This window comes from Epinephelus fuscoguttatus, linkage group LG15 (genome assembly GCF_011397635.1).
Source record: "Epinephelus fuscoguttatus linkage group LG15, E.fuscoguttatus.final_Chr_v1".
In the NCBI taxonomy this organism is placed as follows: Eukaryota; Metazoa; Chordata; class Actinopteri; order Perciformes; family Serranidae; genus Epinephelus; species Epinephelus fuscoguttatus.
The window spans coordinates 8614733-8635329 of NC_064766.1; the positions used below are offsets into that span (position 1 = coordinate 8614733).

Below are 20597 nucleotides of genomic sequence, written 5' to 3' on the forward strand. Positions count from 1 at the left end.
TCAGATATCTGTATCTACTCGGTGTGTGCTTGCTGTCGGAGCTCCACTTGGGTGATTAGATAAATCGACTGTAGCCAGGGAGCAGGTAAACACTAGCCAAAGTGAGGCAGTCCAACAGAGCCAACAGAGAAAGAGATACTACTCTTGTTAGCTGGGGTGTTTCCTCCCTTGTCAAATTTATTCAGTCAAAATCAAAGATGGGTTACTTTGTGTCAGAGATTGTAAACCCATAATGTAGCTGGTTAAGATCAGAATCAGCGTTAAGCTTCAGGGTCAGTTTGAAAATGCGCCAAAACTTTGCTCTAAGCAAGACACCTAGCCTGACTGGAACAAACAAAGCCAACTGAAACCACAACAGGGCTCAAAATAATCACTCTTAACTGCAATATTGGAGACCAGCCCTCATCTCAACACTAGTCCCAAGACCACCTTTAAAGGTCTCGGCCTTGTCTCGGACTCGACTGCATTTTTACTCAGTCTTGTCTCTGACTTGGATAAACAAGAGAAGAGAGTGTTTAATAAACATGGTTGAGTTGATTTCAGCTCCTGAGTGACACACATCCATATAGTATGGAAATTAAATAAGTGAATAAAAATAAATCTTAATTTGTTTTTTTGTGGGTTTCTTCTGATCATTTTCACGAGTACTTATGGTTTGTATGCTCCATATTTTACTGTCCCTGTGTCATGCTGTGTGGGACTCGCACTGGTCTGGTCTTGGTCTTGACTTGGCCTCAGCGCCTCAAAGTCTGGGTCTTGTCTCGTTCGTGATACACCCTGGTCTTAGTCATGACTTTGTCTTGTTTAAGGTGAACTTGATTACAACGTCTCTTAACTGTTCTGCCCTGGGAACCTGACCTCCTGTTTGGATCAGAAGGACCGTTGAAAACTTTGGAAGAGGTCAGATACAGATGGAGAAGACAAATAAAAAAGACAGATTTTTTTTAAGTTAAAGATGAGAGAGTGAGCTAATAAGACAAAAGCCTTCAAAAGTGAATAGCAGGGAAACTGAATGACAAAAGAAGCTGGGGATGGGTAGAGGGGGAAGGTGAAACTTCAGTGATAGCTGACAAGACTAAAAGATTGGCTAATGTCATAACAGCTCAGAAATTAGGCATTTTATCTACTTTATTTGGGTAATGTCACATAAATATGTGGTATACTTATCACACACACACACACACACACACACATTGCTCTGAACAGTACGATTAAAGATACTGACTAAAGCAACATTAAGACCATTGATTCTAACTGCTGAAGAGACTGGAGTGAGAGGGTGTGGTTGATAATTGAGGGTGAGAAATTACATGTATAACACAACTATAATCACAGTAATGTCCATTTCCTCTGCTCATTTCCACATCCTGTATTGTCTAAACAAAGAAGAAGTACCTAAGTATCACTTGCAACCTTGACATTTGAGGCGACTCTTCTCTTCTTTCAGCAGACAAAAACATTGTCTCTGTTTGACTGATAAAGCAACACACACACACACACACACACACACACACACATTTGCAGTGGATTTGTGCTTTTTGAAGTGTTAAAGCCGCAGCATATGCCGTAGCAGACACTGTGACCTGTGGTGACTGATTAAAACTGGAAACAAAGGCAGAGCTGAAGATCTCATTAGCACCTCTGAAAGTCTTTATCTTGCACAACACAACGGGAGCAGATTCCCGAACTGCCGGCCCCCTCACAGTCACACAGCTGTACTTAACACTCATTCTTTACTCAACTTTTCTTTCTGTCTGACTATCTGGGGACAAATTTTTATCTTTTCAGGTATTTTATTGCCTACTTTTTAAAAGAACCGTCAAATCATAATTTTAAATAGAAAGAAAGTCAACTGAAAGACTTCTAACTAAAAAACATAAGTTTTGGTTTTGGGGATTCCCTTCTTGTAACACAAGAAAACCTGTGTTTTCAGTAGTTGCAAGATGTCTGTATTTTCCTTCCTCAACTTACTTCTCAAGTTACATCAGGACAAGCCACACTGAACACAGTTACACAGTTCCATCCTCTATTGTTCTGCTTTTTTTTAATCTACTGCAGGCATCAGCCAAGGTGTCTGAAAACCCCACACAGCCACTGTATTGTCCCTGGACATAAAAACACTGGTTATATTATATCTACTGTGCCTCGGTCTATGAACCAGTGGTTTGTCTGGAAACAGAAACCAGAGCTGCTCCTTTAGGAAAGCCAAGAAGAAGGCTGACGGCCTGTGGAGGAGTTTATTTAAAGAAACACAAAGACATGTTTTCATTCAAGAGCAGTTTCAGATAGTAGGCTATATTAATAAAGTATTATACTATCAATAATTACAAATTTAATGTTCTGTTTAATGTAGTGATTAACGGACTTTGGAGAGAGAAGTGACTGAGTTGATCATTCTTGACCATTTGGATTAAACAGATAATATACAGAAGCAAACTAATCTCAGTTCAGGAATAAAGCTAGTTTGTGGATTTGGTGTTAATTTTTTTTTTTTTTTTTTCAAAATTTAGTTTCCAATGCTCAGTGAATACTGTTCTCTGGGAAGCAAAAGTGCCTGGAATATAGGTAATAATAATAGGTATTTGGGTATTTTCAAGTACTTGCCCTACTACTTATTATCTACTTTTTTATGTTACACAACTGACGGTGCTAGCTAGCTATGACACACAGACGCACTGAATTTACGTGAGACAGGCTGCTCTCATGCACTGTTTGTTTGTACAACTACAAAAAGTAATGCACCACATTTTTGTAAATAATCCATGTAATCATAAGCCAAAAATTTATCCCAAGTAATCGGGAAGGCTAGGATAACATGACCAATGCGCTTTGGGGAGTAAAGAAAGACCAAAAGTCTGTGTAGGAGGAAGGTTGGTGGATGGGTCATACAACACAGGACACTCCCCCAGGAGACTGGTTTTTGGAACTGTGTGTTATTTTAAGGTGTTGTCACCAAGTTTGTCTTTCTTGATTAAACTTAAACACGTCCAACCATGTTTCTTTTCTGACACCTAACCCATGTAACCAGTCTTACATTTTCATAAGATACCGTACGAACCGTTGAGTGAATAATGGTAGCTAGCAGCAGTAATGCTAACCTGGACAACACCAATAAACTAGCTTCTGCTAGGGGTGAGAAATGACCTTTACCTGCAGATACTGAACATGGTGAGCCAGACAGCTAACAAAAAACACATCTTTTTATCATCTGTGTCACCTTGCTAATGAAGAAAATACTGTACAGTGCATTTCAGCCATGCTACGTACTAGGGATGCACGATAATATCGACACATCATCGGGATCGGCTGATATTAGCCTTAAAATGAAATACTGGAATCTGCCAACATGCTGATAATATCAGTACATCATCGGTATCGGCCAATATTGGCTTTAACATGAACTATCAGAATCAGCCAACACGCTTTTTCTTAATTTGAAAATGAATAAATGCTGAAATAAATATTACATACATTGAGAAGTATTGTTTTTCATGTCACCATCTGCTGGTGAGCCATCATGATAAGAGTATGCATGTATTATATGATGTTAATTCCACCACAGATCGGTCAAATGAGTTATTACCGTCCATCCCTATTTCATACTATGCTAACCTAGCTACAGAAAAACAGGGGAAATATAAGGAACATACAAAAATAACCTTTATAACTTTCTACAGCCAAAGTGCATTATACAACAAAAAAGCAAAAGGAATAAACTCAAAGCACTGCAACAATTGAAATTTTGTTTTCCTTTCACCAAGCAGGGTGAAGGAAGGAAGTTCCCAGCTTAATTGCTGTGCAGTGCCAATACATCTCACCACAAATGTTACCAAGATAAATTCCTGTACGTGTCTTGTAGCTGTCAATAAAATGTTGCGCCTTCTGTTTGCCGGGACAAGCAGTGAAGACTAAAACTATTCAGAGCAGCAACAATGCTAATGTTTCAGAAGTAATTGAACAATAAATCCTACACGCTTTAGGCAATACAAACTTCTAACATATTGCTTTGTTTGGCAAACCATTTGTCCATTTGGTAATTACCTCCAAGTCAAACAAAGTGGACGGCCTATAAAAAGCAATGGAACACAGTGTAATCCACAAGACGCTCTGCTCCTCACTAAATAATAAACCCATCTAATCGAGTTAGCAAGATGGCAGCCTTTATTCCATCTGTGTGCAGCTGTGTGATGAAGTGGAAGACGGGTGTTTTTGGACTCCACACCTCTTCCATCTCCCATGTTGCTGCTGTTTTAAATGGGGGCTCTCAATACAGCCCTGTGACAGCGTTGAAGAGCTAAATGCATGCACCAGTTAATTAGACTGGTGAATGAATCGGTTTTTAGACCATCTTTCTGCTCTTTGTTGGTCCGCCCCTCAAATTGAAACGAGAATTACAATGCCAGCAGATGAGTAATTAGTTTGAGACGGATGGAATCCCCGCTCGCTTAACGGAATCAAAGACGGGAAAAGATGATGGACTGTGTGCGTCTATTTGTGTGTGTGTGTGTGTGTGTGTGTGTGTGTGTGTGTGTGTGTGTTAGAGAGAGTGGGACAGAGAAACAGAGACAGAGGCTTTAATCGTGTTACATTGTCCTGAGAGGCAGGCTAAGTGCGTTACCACTATTGTGTCAGCAGTGTTGTTTTCACATTGGGACTGGTATGGAATGTGTAGAATCTGCTCTTTGAGCTCAGAGCAGACACAGAGCTCGGGTCCAAACTCAATCAGCAGCAGATAATATGACAGTCTCTTCACATTGTGAACAGTTTACTTCCTCTCATCACAAGAAAAAAGAGGGGGGGCCCTGAGCAAAACAGCGGACTCCTGAGACAGCTGCACATTGTTTGTTTCTTTGTGAGAAGCAACTGCTGTTTTTAATGGACAATTAATAGTGTGTCATGTTTGCAAAGCTGAGGATTTGCTTTGTGCCATTTAGACCACAGCCAACATTCATTTAAACTACTAAAAGCAGCCAATTTGATCAACCTGGAGTGTTATACTGACGGGTTTGGTCCGATTTTGCCAGTAAAGAATGTAATTTTGCTCTCCACCGCACAAGGTCATATCTGTTTCTGGCCAATGCAACATGCAATTATTAATCAAGACACTTTAGCTCCAACATTCAACTTTAAATTGTCGTATTCTATCTTTATTTGAAACACCCTCAGAACCCCAAAACCCACACATGGGTTTGAAAGTCATGTTTTCTTTAAAAACAAAATCACCAAAATCAGACCATTTATCATCGTCAGGAACTGTGAAAAACAATTTGAAAACAGATTTTTACATTTCTGATGGTCCATGAACACATTATCTCCAGCAAACATCATGAAATGTAATCTGATCTAAGTTTAAAATACTGATATTTCAACTCAATCATCTTATTCTTTGTCACACCCTAGCCACCCCCGTACTCTGATAAATACAGCCCCTTATACTGAATATATATCTGTGTATATAAGTCCATATTAAAGCATTATCTATATGAGAAATGATTTGATCATTATTCAGTCACATGATCATTAAATCCCAATGAACTCTGTGAGAATCAAAGTGTCAGTCGGAGATCAGATTGCTTTCAAGTTCAAATCCCTCAGCCTCAAAGTGATCTCACTTTATTCCTCATGCGCCTCTGAGTCTGAGCTTAAAGGTGCTACAGTACGTATAGTCAATATGCAGTTAAGAGCTTCAGGATTGCAACTTGATCCCGTCAATAAACTTAACTCTGCCAGTGAGATTTTGACAGATCTAACTCCTTTCCAGCAGCACACATTACACATACAATCAGGGTTATAAGAGGCCTCAAGCTGTCATCTTTGAGTTTTTCTTGTACTGTTTTCTGAAGATGACTGTGGACTGAGCAGCATATTTTAAAAAGTAATTACAAATAATTGCTTCGTGTCCCCTTCACCTCCCTGTTGTTACTCTGCATGTTTATTTTAAAAAGCAAGAAGTGGAATAAAAATAATGAGAGCTGATAATGGCTAATATGTGTTCTTAAAATGAGGTCGGCTAAAATGAACATAATTACTGGAATGCTGCTGGATAAAAAACTTGATAGGTAAAAAAATGTTTGTATGAATTGTAAAACATTTAATCCCAGTGGCCGAATTAGTGGGTAGAAAGCTCCAGTAAGAAGCTCCAAAATATAAAAAAAAATGTAAAGCAATGATTTATTTTTTCATTACCTATTGATCATCTACAGTGTTGCATGGTCACAAGCCTAATTAACTAGCTAGTTAGTAGCTTATCTAAGAATATTTTTAAGCTACACTAATGAATATCTTAAAATACCAGTGGCTCAAATAACGATGGGTAATATGAGAGGGGTCGCTCTTATTTACAAACCCACAAAGAACTACAACCCAGGTCTTAGGGTCCCCTCAGCTCTACGGAGCATTTTAGCATCTTTAAGCTCATTGTTTTGGTTTAAGGACAACTGCAACTTTACTGTTTGGTTCACTCTGATTGGTCTGTCAGTCTTGTTTCAAGACGTAGGCAGTTGTTTTCATAAATAAAGCTCTGATAAACCTACTGCACACAACCTATCCAATACAAAACAGCACACAGACACAGTTAGAAAATAGCTGGTGGAACATTTAGCAGCTTAAGATTCAGGTATTTGCCTTCAAGCCCCAACACACCAAGCCAATGGTTGGCCATTAGTCAGTGTCAGGCCATTGGGGAGTGTTTGTCACCATAGTTTTGGTGGTGAATCTGTTTGTTCTAGGCTTTTTTGGGCCAATTCAGCATGTTGAATCGGTGTCAGAGACAGCAGAACCCATAGGTGAATGAAATCAGGTGTTCAGGTGCAGTGTTTTGGTCAAGACATGAGGCAACGCAACATTCGGCTTAAGTTGCCACAAGTTCTTTGATGTCATTTTGGTGTGTCTCAGCCTTTAGGAGTTGGTGAACTAAAACAGAGCTAAAAGAATAGTGAGCTTTTTAACATGTTGCCAACTTGATAAGATGATAATATGTCAACATTGTGCTAACAGATTGTACACAGGTAGCCAAAAAAAAATCAATGAATGCTGCCTTAAATTGAACACTCAGGTAATCTAACTAGTGAGATAGCTCTGTCTGAATGAACTGTGATGAAATGTATAATGAAAATACTAGTCCTTCTATCATTTTATTTTACTTGAGGGCCCTGAGGTTCTCCCACAGCTTTAGGTTTTAAAAAGCATCTTTGAGTAGCTACCTGTTATTATACATGTTGCAGCTCTGTCAAGTAACTACTGTAGAAGATGTGAGTACAAGAGAAGGAATAAGATCTGGTGCACCAGAGGAATGCAGGAAGATTCTTTCTGTGGCCTACAAAGCAAACCAGCAGAGCTTTTGAACTGTGGTTTGAATCACAAGGATGAATTTTGGACACAAATCAAGGAGTGTACCTCTAATGTGACCAGCTGTAAAGCCAGTCACCTGCAAGAGCACAGCTGAAACACACAGGTAGAGTGTACAGAAGAGGATCTGACAGGTGTGAGACAAACACACACAACACACGCACACACACACACACACACGCACACCTGATGCTAGTCATGCTTCCAGTCTCAGAGCCAAGCTTGCATCTCTCCAGCTGACTGGCAACGATCTGTCGTTCGGCTTCCAGCTCCCTGGTCAGACGTTCAAACTGCAACTCCTGGAGAGGGGAGGGGAGAGAGAGAGAGAGAATGTGTCAGCGCATTCTGTCTGTTTATTTACTGCCACATTTACAGTCATCCTGAACATTATTTTGGCCCCGATGTCTCTGACACATTTTTAATTGTTGCGAAATGGACTCTGCAGTCTGTGGTGGGAAAACAGGCCAGATCTCACTGTGTCTGCCAGTTTCACGCTGCCAGATATTCACGGAGAAGAGTTTGATATGTCGCAAAACTGTGACACCAAACTAAAGCCATCACAAATGTGACATTTGTTATTCTGTGAGGAGGAGACTCATAAAACAGAAGTTTTAGGATGAGGATTTTTGTTATTTAGATTCACATGTAAGCTTAAGTCTAATGCCTGCCTCTAACTCTCTAACTCTACACTCTAAGTGTATGGATCTGCATCCTGCTGTTACCATGTGGTGGCTGATATGAAGAGATGAGATATGGGAGGCTGTCAATCACATCGCCACAGTTGAAGAATCTATAGCTGTAGTGTAGCGCCCCCTAAAGAAACATCATCCCCATACTGCTGGATTTTAATACACTCCTTTCTTTAAAATGTTTGGCCTAAATCCGATTCTATATATATCTACATACACATAAAACTGATGAATGGAAATGCACTTAGGTGGAATTTTTTTTTCTTACCCTAAATCTCTCTTACTTATTCCCCTGTGAGTCTCACTCGGACAATCGTTCCAAGTCTGAGTCACCAAACTCTCTGAACTGTACAAACTAAATTTCTCATTTCAACTTGATTAATTCATGAGGAGATGTGCGTCCGAGAGATTTGGTCATTAGTGAAGTGCTATATTTAAAGGCTGTTTTGCTCCAGGCAGATTTCATTCACAAAAGTGCAATGTTACACTATCAGGTGTTATAAGAGAGGGCGAGCACCTGGACAGCGATCTGAAGGAAGACCCTGAAGCAGCTGTCGAAGCATGACGATTTTCCTAATGTATACTGAGTTGTAAACTAACACCCACCACCCAACAACAGGGGTGTAGTACAAAATTCTGCACCCAATGCATAAGCTGTCCATGTAGGATCATGCCCTTTCTCTTTTCCACCACACTGTCATGCACCTTTTGATTTTTTTCTACAAAGTCGGTTTGCTTTCCCTCCCTTTTCTTTTGGAACCCCTAAGCAGTCAGTCATTCAAGAGCCTCAGAGAACTTTCACCGTTTTTTTTTAAACAGGTTCAGTCTTTCGATCGATTTATTCAGCCATTTGTTAGTTAGTTAGTTATGGCACTAATTAATGAGAAATCAAAAACTGCAAACAAAACCCAACTTTTTATTTCAAGCTTTTCAAGGGTCCTCTTCCCACTGGGCTGCTGGGTAATCAGTCCCATGTTTCCCCCACTACGACGCCCCTGCTGTTTACTGTACAGGACATCAGCTACTCCACTAAACAATCATTTGTTACTGGTCAGGATTCTGTCAGGTGCTGGAGGAAGAAGGTGACAGCAGTAGAGAGTGAGGAGTCTGATGAGGAGGTTTGAGTTGATTCAAATGATGAAGCAAACCCTCAAATGTTTGATCCTAATGTACATTTAACACTGAATACTTCAAGGCATGAGTTGTATTCAGGTTTGATTTGTTTCACAGTTCATCAGTAAGTCAAAATAATTTTGCTTTAAATTCTGCTCTGGCCTCCTCTTTAAGTTTGTATTCAACACAATACCATAGTATCCCAATAAAATGCACTAAAACAAATGTATATGCAAAATAAAAAGGCAATTTATTATTTTGGCTGGGAAAAAAATATGCTTGGCTGTTGGATTTTTTCATCTGACAGTCCCCTTGGCCAGTGAGTCAAAAACTTAATTTTGGACACTGGCTGCAAAAGTTGCCACACCAAAAACACTCCTGCCAAAAACACTCCTGCCAAAAACAAAAACAAACAAAAAGTAAAGACATGTTGTAAAGGCACAGGTAAATTGATAAGCTATGATGCACATCTTGTTTATGTAGTGAAGAGTTTTGGGGTTTGGTGATTATAATTTCTCAGTAAAATAAGTGCAGAAAGGCAGACTGTCTGTAAATAAAAAAATAAATATCAGAACATTGGCAATTGCAACAAGATCTTTTAAATCATTTGCATGTGCTATTTAGGAGCAAATCTCTTCCTATGAGTGGTTCTTCCATGAGACCCATTGTTTTTATGCCTAATTTATGCTCTTCAATGGGCGATGAATAACCACCAATTAACAGATATGCAAACAAACCAACTGCTAATTATAGTATTCGTGTCTGCTGCTGTGATCATTACAGCTGATTAAACATAACTGATTTTACTAATTTGTAAAAACAAAACAAAAAAACTCCCACATACAAATTAATGCATTTGGATTGTAGATTGTTTCATCAAGTGAAGAGCACATGGTGCCTATACACTGGAGCACTGGTAGTGGAATTATGATTTAGATCTTAAATTGATATCTGGCAGTTTTCTGGTGGGGTTCCAGATAGTAAAAACGATGGGATTATAATAAATCATGTCAGAATGGGAGTCATAATGGATCAATGTTTCCCGGTCGGCATTTGGCTACAAAGGAGCGATTCTGAAAGAGATCTGAGCTCATCGAAAAGCTATAAAATTTAGACTTTAAATCTGATGGATTTTCATATATCCATTTGGTTTGATGGTCAGTTTCTAAAGTCTGAAGTGGAACTGCACACCACAATAATTCTATGTGTGAGGGCCTTTGAAGTGACACAAGCACATAGACAGTGAATGCATATGTAATCCCTTTTTACTAATCTGTTTCATGTTTTCTGTAATCTGACACCTTGAAAAAACATTAAACTGTGTGCATGACAAATAAGCCTGTTGCATATCTAACACAGAGCCCTTGTGTAGTTTCCAACCAAATTAAGCTCCATACATTCATAAAGCAATTACATGTCATTACAAGTGAATACAAAATTGGAGTGCTCTTTCTGCACAGACACGAAACAACTCAGCTTTATAATAGTTTTAACATTTGAAATGCCCTGAAAATAAAATACATTTCCCAGTAGGAGAGAACATTAATTTTATTTATAGTGATTACACGGTGTGTATTTTCAGTTTAAGAATACTGACGGAGAGCAGAGTGCTGGTCCGTGGGAGCTTAAACGCTGATGATGCCTGAGGCACCTTCAGGCTTCCCACCATAATGATGCAATTTGATTAAAATGAATCATTAATGTAATAAGTTAACAAATCAAATTGCGAATTTCACTGTAATTATGCACCGTCTCCTTGTTATTAATGGTAACTGGACATACATGCAGGCACATGCGCGTGCATACAAAACATGTCCGCTATACTATTGGCTAACATGCACGCATGCACAGAAGCATGCACAGACGTAAATGCATTTGCATGGATTCTGCAGCTTTGAAACTGATTGGAGAACACACGACTTGTTGCTGTGACACTGAATGAATATAGAGACCCACTAACAGTGTCAGGGTTATAGGAAATTTCCCACTGACTTCATGACACAGATAAGTGCTTTGTGCAACTGCTAAACGGCATACACACACACACACACACACACACGGCTGTGAAACCTCTCAAGTGTGAATACTGCGAGAGCAACATGCGATCTCTTCCTAACTTCAACATGATGATACATACATGTGTTTACACTGTACTGCAGATGAAAACAGAGCTGCTCAACAGAAATAGTGACAAAATAAATTTAAATAAATCACCTGGCTACATCGTCTGTGCTGAGTTGGCCGTATTCCCTGAGCTGATAATAAATCATTTTTGAAATGGATGAAAATAACCCCTTTCTAGCGCTTAGTGGCCTCAGATCAATCATCACGGTGTCAAAGTTTTAGCACGAAGCTAATCACGTGCAAGAAACACATGGATGATTTCAGAATCTATGATCTCATCCCTTAAAGGCTCATTTGAAGATAAAAGCTGCAGGTAATCCATTGATGCAAACACAAACCAGCCACTCGCTACAAAGCTACTAGAAAGCTGCAAGAAATTCTGTCACACAGAGTTCAGAAACTGCACTCAAACAACTCTGCATGCAAAAAAAAAACAACAAAAAAAAAACCTGCAGGCTTTTCCCTGTGTGATCTCACTTTTTGCAGTCAAATCAATCTAAACACCCTCATCAGCTGCGAAAAAAAAAGATGGGGAAAAACAACCTACTTCGAGGCAACATCTCCACAGCAGATGAAGGCAAAGATGAAACGCTTGTGTTTTCCTTTGTTTGTTTGCTTGTTTGGCGCTGCTACAGCTGAGAGCATAGAGGCTGAGTGGCTAAGCGAGCTGACTAACTAGCTGGATGGCGAGCCGTGAGAATTCAGTTGTAAGGCTTCTTGAAAACATCCAAACAAAAGCGATTGCGCCCTCCTCCACCCCCCCTCCACCTCCTGCCCCTCCGATCTCTTCTCCCTCCAATTCAGGGCTGTCAGGCAGACACCTGTTACTGCAGAGGAACAGGCAGACACCATGATGGAATTTGTTCTGAAAAATCAGGAGCCAAAAAGCCGCCAAAAAAGAATAAAAAGAGAAGGAAAGGAATGGAAGTTGTGAGAACACATACCTTCACATGGACCATACTTCACAGAGAGACATCAAATCACAAAGTATCCCGCTTTTCTTTGCTCCCCTCTGGTCAAAAAGCAACAACAACAGTCCCTCTCCCTCCTCCACACACACTCATCTGTCCTGGGTCAAACACAGCAAGTGATAGAGAGAGAGAGACAGAGAGAAAGACAGAGAGGGAGACTCTAGTGTCACTTGAGCTGACTGCAACTCAGCCCCTCTCTCTCTCTCTCTCTCTCTCTCTATGTCTATGTCTCTTTATCTCTTCTTCCTCAGGGGCCATGAAACACACACACTCACACACACACATACGCTGTTCACTGAGGCACAAAGGTCCCCATGGCAACGGAGCATTTAGAAGCCCTGTGGCATTATTTATGCAACGTTGCATCACAATGGGCCCTCCCACCGGCCGACCCTGCCAAAAAAGCCCGCCGCTCGCCACTCACTCTCTGCCTCTCTCACTCTACCTCTCTCCCTCTCTCTCTCTCTCTCTCTCTCTGACCAGACCATCTGCACTCCTCCCTCTCCTCCCGCCTCTTCCCCCCCTCCAGCCACCATCACTGAAAAGCAAAGGGAGGATATTAAGACAAGGGGGGAGCCAGGAGAGACAGAAGATGGATGGGAGGCGAGATGGAGGGAGGCACGCACACTCAAAACAGTGGACTCATACCTACACACAAACACACACATGCCCACACACACTCAGGCTATATCCTCATGCCTTCACACACACTATGATCTGCCATGGTGGAATTCAGCAGGTTGATGTAGGGAGTGTATAAGGACGAAATAAAACACATTAGCTGGACTAACTTCAGAGATAAATGCCTGATCTCCTGTCAAGACTTTTTTTGGGACTATTGGCTGCTTTTATTTGCACAGACTGAGAATGTGAGAGTATCCATCCATCCATCCATCCATTTTCATCTGTTCTACTTTAGTAAGAAACAAATTACACCATGTATGTGTTTAGGGTACAGTCACACCTAAGCGAACTTAACGTAGGCAGATATTCGCTTCCCATTCTCTTCCAGCTTGGCCAAATAAAACATTCCCTTTTAGTGACAAAGCAAATTTGCATCTTCACATCATGTGGAGTTTCACCATTGATGTATGGAAAGAACTGGCTTACAGCTTTGGAGCAGGACCCTGGTTATTCCTATGGAAGATGCTCAGTGGCACATGAAGCCAAAAAGTTCAGCTGCAGTGTATAAAATGACCTGGATGATATAGGCACTGCTTCCGCATTATTGGGCACATACAGTAGGAATACTAGAGACTTCCACCGGCCATGCTGGCTACTTCCAGTTTAGCGCTAATTTGGATGGAGATAAAATAATTTAATTGTGCAGCTCTTCTAGACTTTCCAAATGTAACTGGACCGAATGGATCGAGTTCTGATGGTAAAGTGAGTCATTTTGCGGGGTAAATCAATTTGTATTGATTTACAGACATCCATTTTACATGTATGTCTGTGGTATCATGTGGTAAAAGGTCTTTTTGTGCCCTATGGCGTTACATGATGGACTCTGCAGTTTTTATACCACTGTTTGGACCCTACAACAATTGGCTTCAAAGCTCGGTGCAAGTTCAATTTTGGTGAACTTTGACAGGCGAAGACACAGCCTCAGCGGATAGCAAAGAAGTATGTGTGGAGGAGACACTGATTGTGGAAGATTATGGAAAACAGTTGTGTCAAAATTCAACTTTTGTGAACTTTGACACAAAAAGTTGACCCACTGACCAAAATCAAGCCGTCTTAACAGCAGAGGGAATGGAGAGCCACAGAGGCTAAAAGAGACAAAATCATCATATTAGCTCTTTCACCATCAACCTGTTATAACATTCCTCTGCCAAAAATCTAAACTGTGTTTTTGTCCAGCTGATGAAGGAAGAATCTCAGTTGCAAACTATCACTTCCCCAGTCAGCTAACGTGGTGCACTATGGTGGCTGGCTAGTGCTGGCAAGTCCCTGGCTCGCTAACATGTTACCAGTTAGCTCAACAGCTACAGGGGTTCACCAACCAAGAGAACTATGAAAGGTTCCAACTAGCCCCCAAGATGGCACTGAGAACTATGCTTACTTGTTTTTAATATTCAAATTAACATCTACACAGGAGCAAGTGAATCATTAAACAAACAACCATGAGAGAAGCTTCACATAAAAAACAAGCATGCAGAGCCGTCTCTTACCCAGATGCAATCTGACTCCATATTTGAACCCATGGCTTCCCAACAGGTGCCACAGTCACTTCCTAAAGCACCAAGAAGTCCAGTGGAAAAATGTCCCCAGCCTGTTTGAAATCTTTTCTTTGTGTTTGCTTTCTTTAATCTGACGTGTCCACTTCCCACTCCCTTGATCCCACAGTCCAACTAAACCAATAACGACAGCCTGGCAAATACATGCTGCACATGCAAAGCTCCAGCCTCCAGTCATTTCTTTATTCAAATTTGGATTGGTTGAGTTTACACAGCTGTTTGGCTGCAGACTGACTGAACGCAGGTTTAATCACAGAGATAAATGGGCCATCAACTGAGTGTTTGGCTTAAACTAGACAGATCAGCTTGATCAACTCAACGTTTTAGTCTGCGAGCTTAAAAGCACAGGATGTAAATACACAGCAGCTCTGAGCATGCACATTCCCGTGTGTGTGTGTGTGTGTGTGTGTGTGTACTATAAAGTATGTTAGACTAAGACCATTTGGATTGTAGAAAGCTGATATGGGGGAGGCTTCATCAGATCTGAGAGAATAACCCTGATAATTTCATCATCATCTCAGTTTAGGCCCAAAATTTATAAATCCATAACAGAAAGCCTTTGTAATAAACTGGAGGCATGGAAAAGTTTGAAAAATGTGGATGTTTACTGATCAGAAAATGATATTAGTTGCACTGTGTGTAAGGATCCAGTATTTTAGGACTTTAACCCATACTAGGGACTAAAAATTAAGGACAGTATAAAAGAAGGAATGATCATGACAACAGTGACAGTGTGGTGGTGTCAGTTCTGTTGGAGCCAATAGGGCGGGCACTGCAAACAACTCTTTAAACCATCATATCTTTGTTGTTTTAACTTTGAAAAATCCTTCCACCAGATTAAAAAACCAAATTACGTAAAGCTTACTGACATTTTTTAAATCTAAATATACATGTTTGTTTTCCTTGTAATTGGTCTCTAAACAGATCATGACTCTTACCAGTAACTGCATCTAAGCCTCTGCTGGACATGATAAAAACATATAAAAGCTGTGTTTCATTGTAATTGAACTTATAATACTCTCAGTTTATATGTAGAGTGATGATATGACATATATATGACATTAGAAACAGGACAGGTTAAACGATTAAAGTGTTTACAATCATGCATGCCTCACAACTTCGCTATTTTCAAATGCATGGTATGTAATTTGGTATGGATTTTTAATTTATTTGCCCCCCACAGTTTGAAGCAGCCATTGATCTCCATTCTTTCCATGTAGCAATGAAATCAATTATAGGACTTTGGAAATATCCTGCTGTGTAGTCCATCACAATGATGTAATAGCATTACCTCATCAGTGTGTGGTAATGCCGTTTAAAGGAGTATTACAGCAATTAAATGGTGGACATCAGATAAATTGTGCCACTCACAAAAGATAGATTTGAACAAGCTCCAAATAGCCCCCAGATTGTAATGGCACCTTTCTGTTACAAATTTGAAGTCCAGGCAGAGATAAACCTGATGACATCACCATGGGTTATTCTGTCAGACTTAACAACACCCCTCTGGAGCAGGAGAAGTCATTATACAAATGACTGAGTATTTTTTGTATAAAATCGAGTTTCCTTTGAAATTATATTTTATCCAAGGGTCCAGACTGTCATCATTTAGTCACATTTTCTGACCATTTTTGGAGGCAATGGCAATAAATTTTAAAGGGAGCACCAGTGCAACTTGCAAATATACTCAGTCTTTTGTTGTTGTTGGTGTTGTTGTTGATTTTAAATCTTCACTGTAAATCATGTGAAACACCAGAAGGGAGTGGTGTGAGTGTGTTTTTTTTTCACAAGGGTTACATCTGCTCTACACACCCTTTGCTCTGCTCTGCCCGTGTCTGTCTCCAACTTTAGCAGCGGCTGGTTTGACCACACAGATGTGAGTGACAGGTAGCTTGACCACAGTCTTTATCTCTGTCAGCCAAGCTGGATCAAATCCTGTCCTCCTATTCTTCAGGGTGGCCAAAAGGGCAGCAGCTGACGTTTCTGCATCAAGCTAGCCATCACCTGCATCTCCGAGGTCATATCAGCCGCTGTTAAAGTAGTGCCCAGTAATCTGAACTTTATGGTAAATGCATTGAAGTGGCCCAGGATACGCATGTGACTATGTCCGCATTCCCAAAATCAGATGTTAACACAAACATCACAAACAAATATATATAACAAAACATATATATGGAACTAACATTGACTTGATCATAATAAGGAAGTATAAAATATATTTTCATGTGTCATTTACAAATAAATAAATCCAACTACCTTGTGAGGGAAAATCACTTCTTGATTTGATTTAAATTAAGGGCAATTTTGACAACGTAAGGCAAAATCATGCATTTTTACTGTATGACTTTTAAAATATTCCCTAAAATTTAAGTCCCAAATTTGTGCACCTTGAAATCTCTACATTTCTAAATACTTGAGGTGTTAACATTGTTAAGTTCAGCTATACTTCCAGAGAGCACAAGCAAAACTCAGAGCTAGGTAGTTAAGAATTTCTGACTTTTTCCTTTAAAATATCACATCACATCATGATTTCAGTGAAAAGCATATATTAGTAATACACTTAAGATTAAAAAAATATGATGTTGCGCTGCCTGTCAAAAATTGACAAGCAGCGCAACTGTTGGAAATGACTTGAATGCTAAGAAAGTAGTTTATTAAAATTACAAAAGAAATGAGTACTGCTCAACGTCAGCACGTCCATCATACTGGTAGAAAGACACACTCGCTGGTCAATAACAGATTGCTGTGCATGAGTGTGTGTGTGTGTGTGTGTGTGAGTAATCATAGCTCGATAAGCAATTAAAGGAAAAGGACAACAATTAACTACATCTTAATGAGCAGGTTCTACAATCAAGTGCTTGTCAACTGATTGCATTACCAAAGATTCAGCTCCAATCTGAGCCCATTAATGGAGACAGAGGAGAAGACAGATAGAGAGTTAGTGTGCAGCCACTAGCTTACAGGAACAGGCTGGCCCCTGAAAACCCCATTAAAGCAATTAGTAAAGTAAAATAAATGACTGTAGGACAGTGGTGGGCTGCATGGGGAGCAAAGTTGCAGTATGTGTGTGTGTGTGTGTGTGTGTGTTCTAGCTGTAACTGTCTCCCCCTCTCTCTCCAGTGTAAAGCGGTCTAATTGTGCCCCGTGGTGTCCGCCTGGCATTTAGTTGTTTCAGAGGAGGCCCTGTTCGATGAGAAAATGTCACGGTGGCTGTATAGCTAAGACCACTGCTGTCTAGAGCTATTGTTTCAGGCCGGAAAATTACTAGGTACATCCAGTTGGTAACAAAGTTGTCCCGGAGGCAGAGGGAAACAAGTCAACACGAGAAGGTGGGGTGTGATAGAACGATAGACACCAGGGGAGCAGGGAGAGAGAAGTGAAACGAGATAAAGGAGAGGAAAACTTCAGCCGACTGAAAAGCAGCACGGGGGAAGACAGATTCAAGGAGATTTAACGCTCTCCAGATACCAAAACTACTTAAATGTTCATCCCAAACCAGACAGATTTGTCTTGTTTCCCGATAACTGCGGCTGTAGATCCGAGGTTTAATTCCTCTCCTCACTACGGTCTGTGTTTCCACCCCCCCTGTGCTACAGCACTGAAACTGGTCTTAAGCACAGGGTTAGAGACATGATTTATGAGCAACTGTAAAATATTCAGTGTTTTTGTTGAGCTTATTGTGCCGCAAAATTAAAAAAAAAAATCCTGTTCACCCAGCATCAAGGTAAAATTGTTTATTCAAACTGCAGGGAGAATGAAAACCTCGAGGATGTTTAACGCTCAGGGCCGTGACACATGAAGTAAACATCTAAAGGGTAAGCGTTCTCTGGAGTTTTCTTGACATTGTTGCTTTAATCACATTGAAACACCTTGTGGCCTTGTTATTTTTGTCTCAGTTTATTGCCTGTTGCTGGGAGGATCGCCAATTGACGTTCTACTCCCCAAAAACCACATTGATATCTGTAGGTGCTTTTTGGAAAAGAGGGAAAATGAGCAGCCCAATAAAAGCTTACTGTCCTCAGTCTCACTGACTGCAATCAAGAACAAATATAAGCATAGGACATGTACAGGAGCTGAACCACTGTAACTCTCTGTACTTGTGGACTTCTAAAAATTATGAGACATGGCCCATGTGTTCCGATTCATAAGTCCAGCTCTTATCAAGTACAGCACGGTCCAAGTGACCAGAGGTTCTTGCTCCACTTGTTTTATTGTGGATGCTTTGCGAACTTACTTGATTGGTCTTGGGGGTAAACAAGAATCAATGTGTGTAGAGCTGAAAGAATTTATCGTCAACTGACAGACAATGAACAGACGACTATTTTGATCATGGATTCATCATGTGAATCATTTTGTGGGCTAAAGTGGCAAATATTTGTTTCAGTTTTTCAAATGGGAGAATTTGCTGCATTTCCAGCTCCTTAAATGTCCATGCAAAACTTTGATTAAAAAAATAATAAACATATAGAAACTGAAACAAATTCACTGTCATGTGAAACTGTGCACATAAAATACATTAGGCATAACAATAACAAGTGTATCCCTTGGTCACTGCACTTAAAAGTGTGTAAATGGATTGACCTGCATTTGTATAGCAGCTTTATAGTCATCTGATCACACAAAGCGCTTTTTACGCTACGAGTCACATTCACCCATTCACACACACTTTCATACACTGGTGGCAGAGGCTACCATACAAGGTCTGGAGCAATTTGGGATTCAGTATCTTGCTCAAGGATACTTCGACATGCAGACTGGAGGAGGCGGGGATCGAACCGCTCATCTTTTTATTGATGGATAACCCGCTCTACCTCTGAGCCACAGCCGTGTGGCTGAGCTGATGACATCAGCAAGAACTCTCTTGACCAGATCGTAAAATAGGTGTGCTGAACACTCCCATGATTTGGAGTCCTGTGTTAAACAAGCCAAACCTGAATAGAGTAATGTTATCAATTACATACTCATTAATCAAAGTAATAACATGACAAATGACTCAGCAGCAAAATTAATTAGTTTCATTACTTGTTACTAGGGCTGGACTATAAAACAGTCTCAAAACAGAATGTATGTTGATAATGATGATAAGCTTTGGATATTCTTACTTGCTACGAATAAATCTAACAGCCTAGCAGAAATAAATGTGACAACAGCCAATCAGTCTGCAGCTTTTGGCTTGCACATCAAAGTACACACCCATTTCCTACTGCAAAGCATAGTTTGAGCTAAAAAGCTCTAGAAATAAGAGAAGAAATAAAAAACGGTGAAGGGCGCAAAAAGTACAGTGAAAGTAAACTCAACTCCTCTAAAGCTGAGGAAATAGTTGACAAAATAGGTAACATGACAATGGAAGTGGTTTGGATATCTCAAAAGTGACAAAGCGAAAATATATCTCAAAACAACATGCTCTTATCTCACTGACTTTTGATTTCACACGGGATATGAACAGCGGGCTCCAGGGTGAAACTTGACCCCACCTTATACAAACTACAATAGTTGCCAGCAGCTTCAGAAATTGCCGTCGGTCGGTGTGCATCATACCACAACAAAGAATGTCTCTCAGCGCATTGGTGTCTGATGCTGACATCCACTGAAAAAGCAGCAGTATTTGACAAGTCTGGTTATGGCTGGTGGCGTCAGAAATAGCCGCCAAACGGTGCTTATCACACTGCCGCGAAAGTCTCTGTACATCAGTATCTGACGACACATTATTGACAAAGCGGTGGTATTTAACGAGTTGGGACTGAGAACAGATGGATAAAATATGTCGCCAGTTAATGCCAACTAAGATGGGAAAAACAAAAACTGTTTTCCATTCCAAAAATGGACCAGTGCGGGACTAAACTCCAGTTCCTGCTCCGAACAAACGCATCCAACAAAGAGAGGCCAAACTGGTTTCAGTCCTCAATCAAACTTCCAGTGAGATGACGAACAGGACAACCCCTGATTTGTCAAAGTAATAGAGCAATATTGAAAAAAGTATTCACATGACTGCAAGTCTTTAAAAATCTGATGATTTGACAATGTGTGCCCAACACTGGTAAAAAGTATTTTAAAGTCTATCCATAGCAGTAACTGTTCTCAAACTAAAATAATACTGTACAGTGATGACATTTGCA

The 20597-nt window shown here is 40.3% G+C and overlaps 1 protein-coding gene across 10 annotated transcripts in view; it reads right to left on the reverse strand.

Annotated features, from left to right (window-relative positions):
- The window catches only part of ctnnd2b (catenin (cadherin-associated protein), delta 2b), a 208216-nt gene that overhangs the window by 135903 nt on the left and 51716 nt on the right, over nt 1-20597 (reverse strand). For 8 of the 10 annotated variants that reach the window (XM_049598396.1, XM_049598395.1, XM_049598387.1 and 5 more), the window contains exon 3: nt 7534-7646. In XM_049598396.1, the coding sequence (XP_049454353.1) occupies nt 7534-7646 (113 nt within the window). Of the gene's footprint in view, nt 1-7533; nt 7647-11820; nt 11968-12217; nt 12503-20597 lie in introns of those variants that run through there. The other 2 variants (XM_049598393.1, XM_049598394.1) reach the window with 2 other exon arrangements.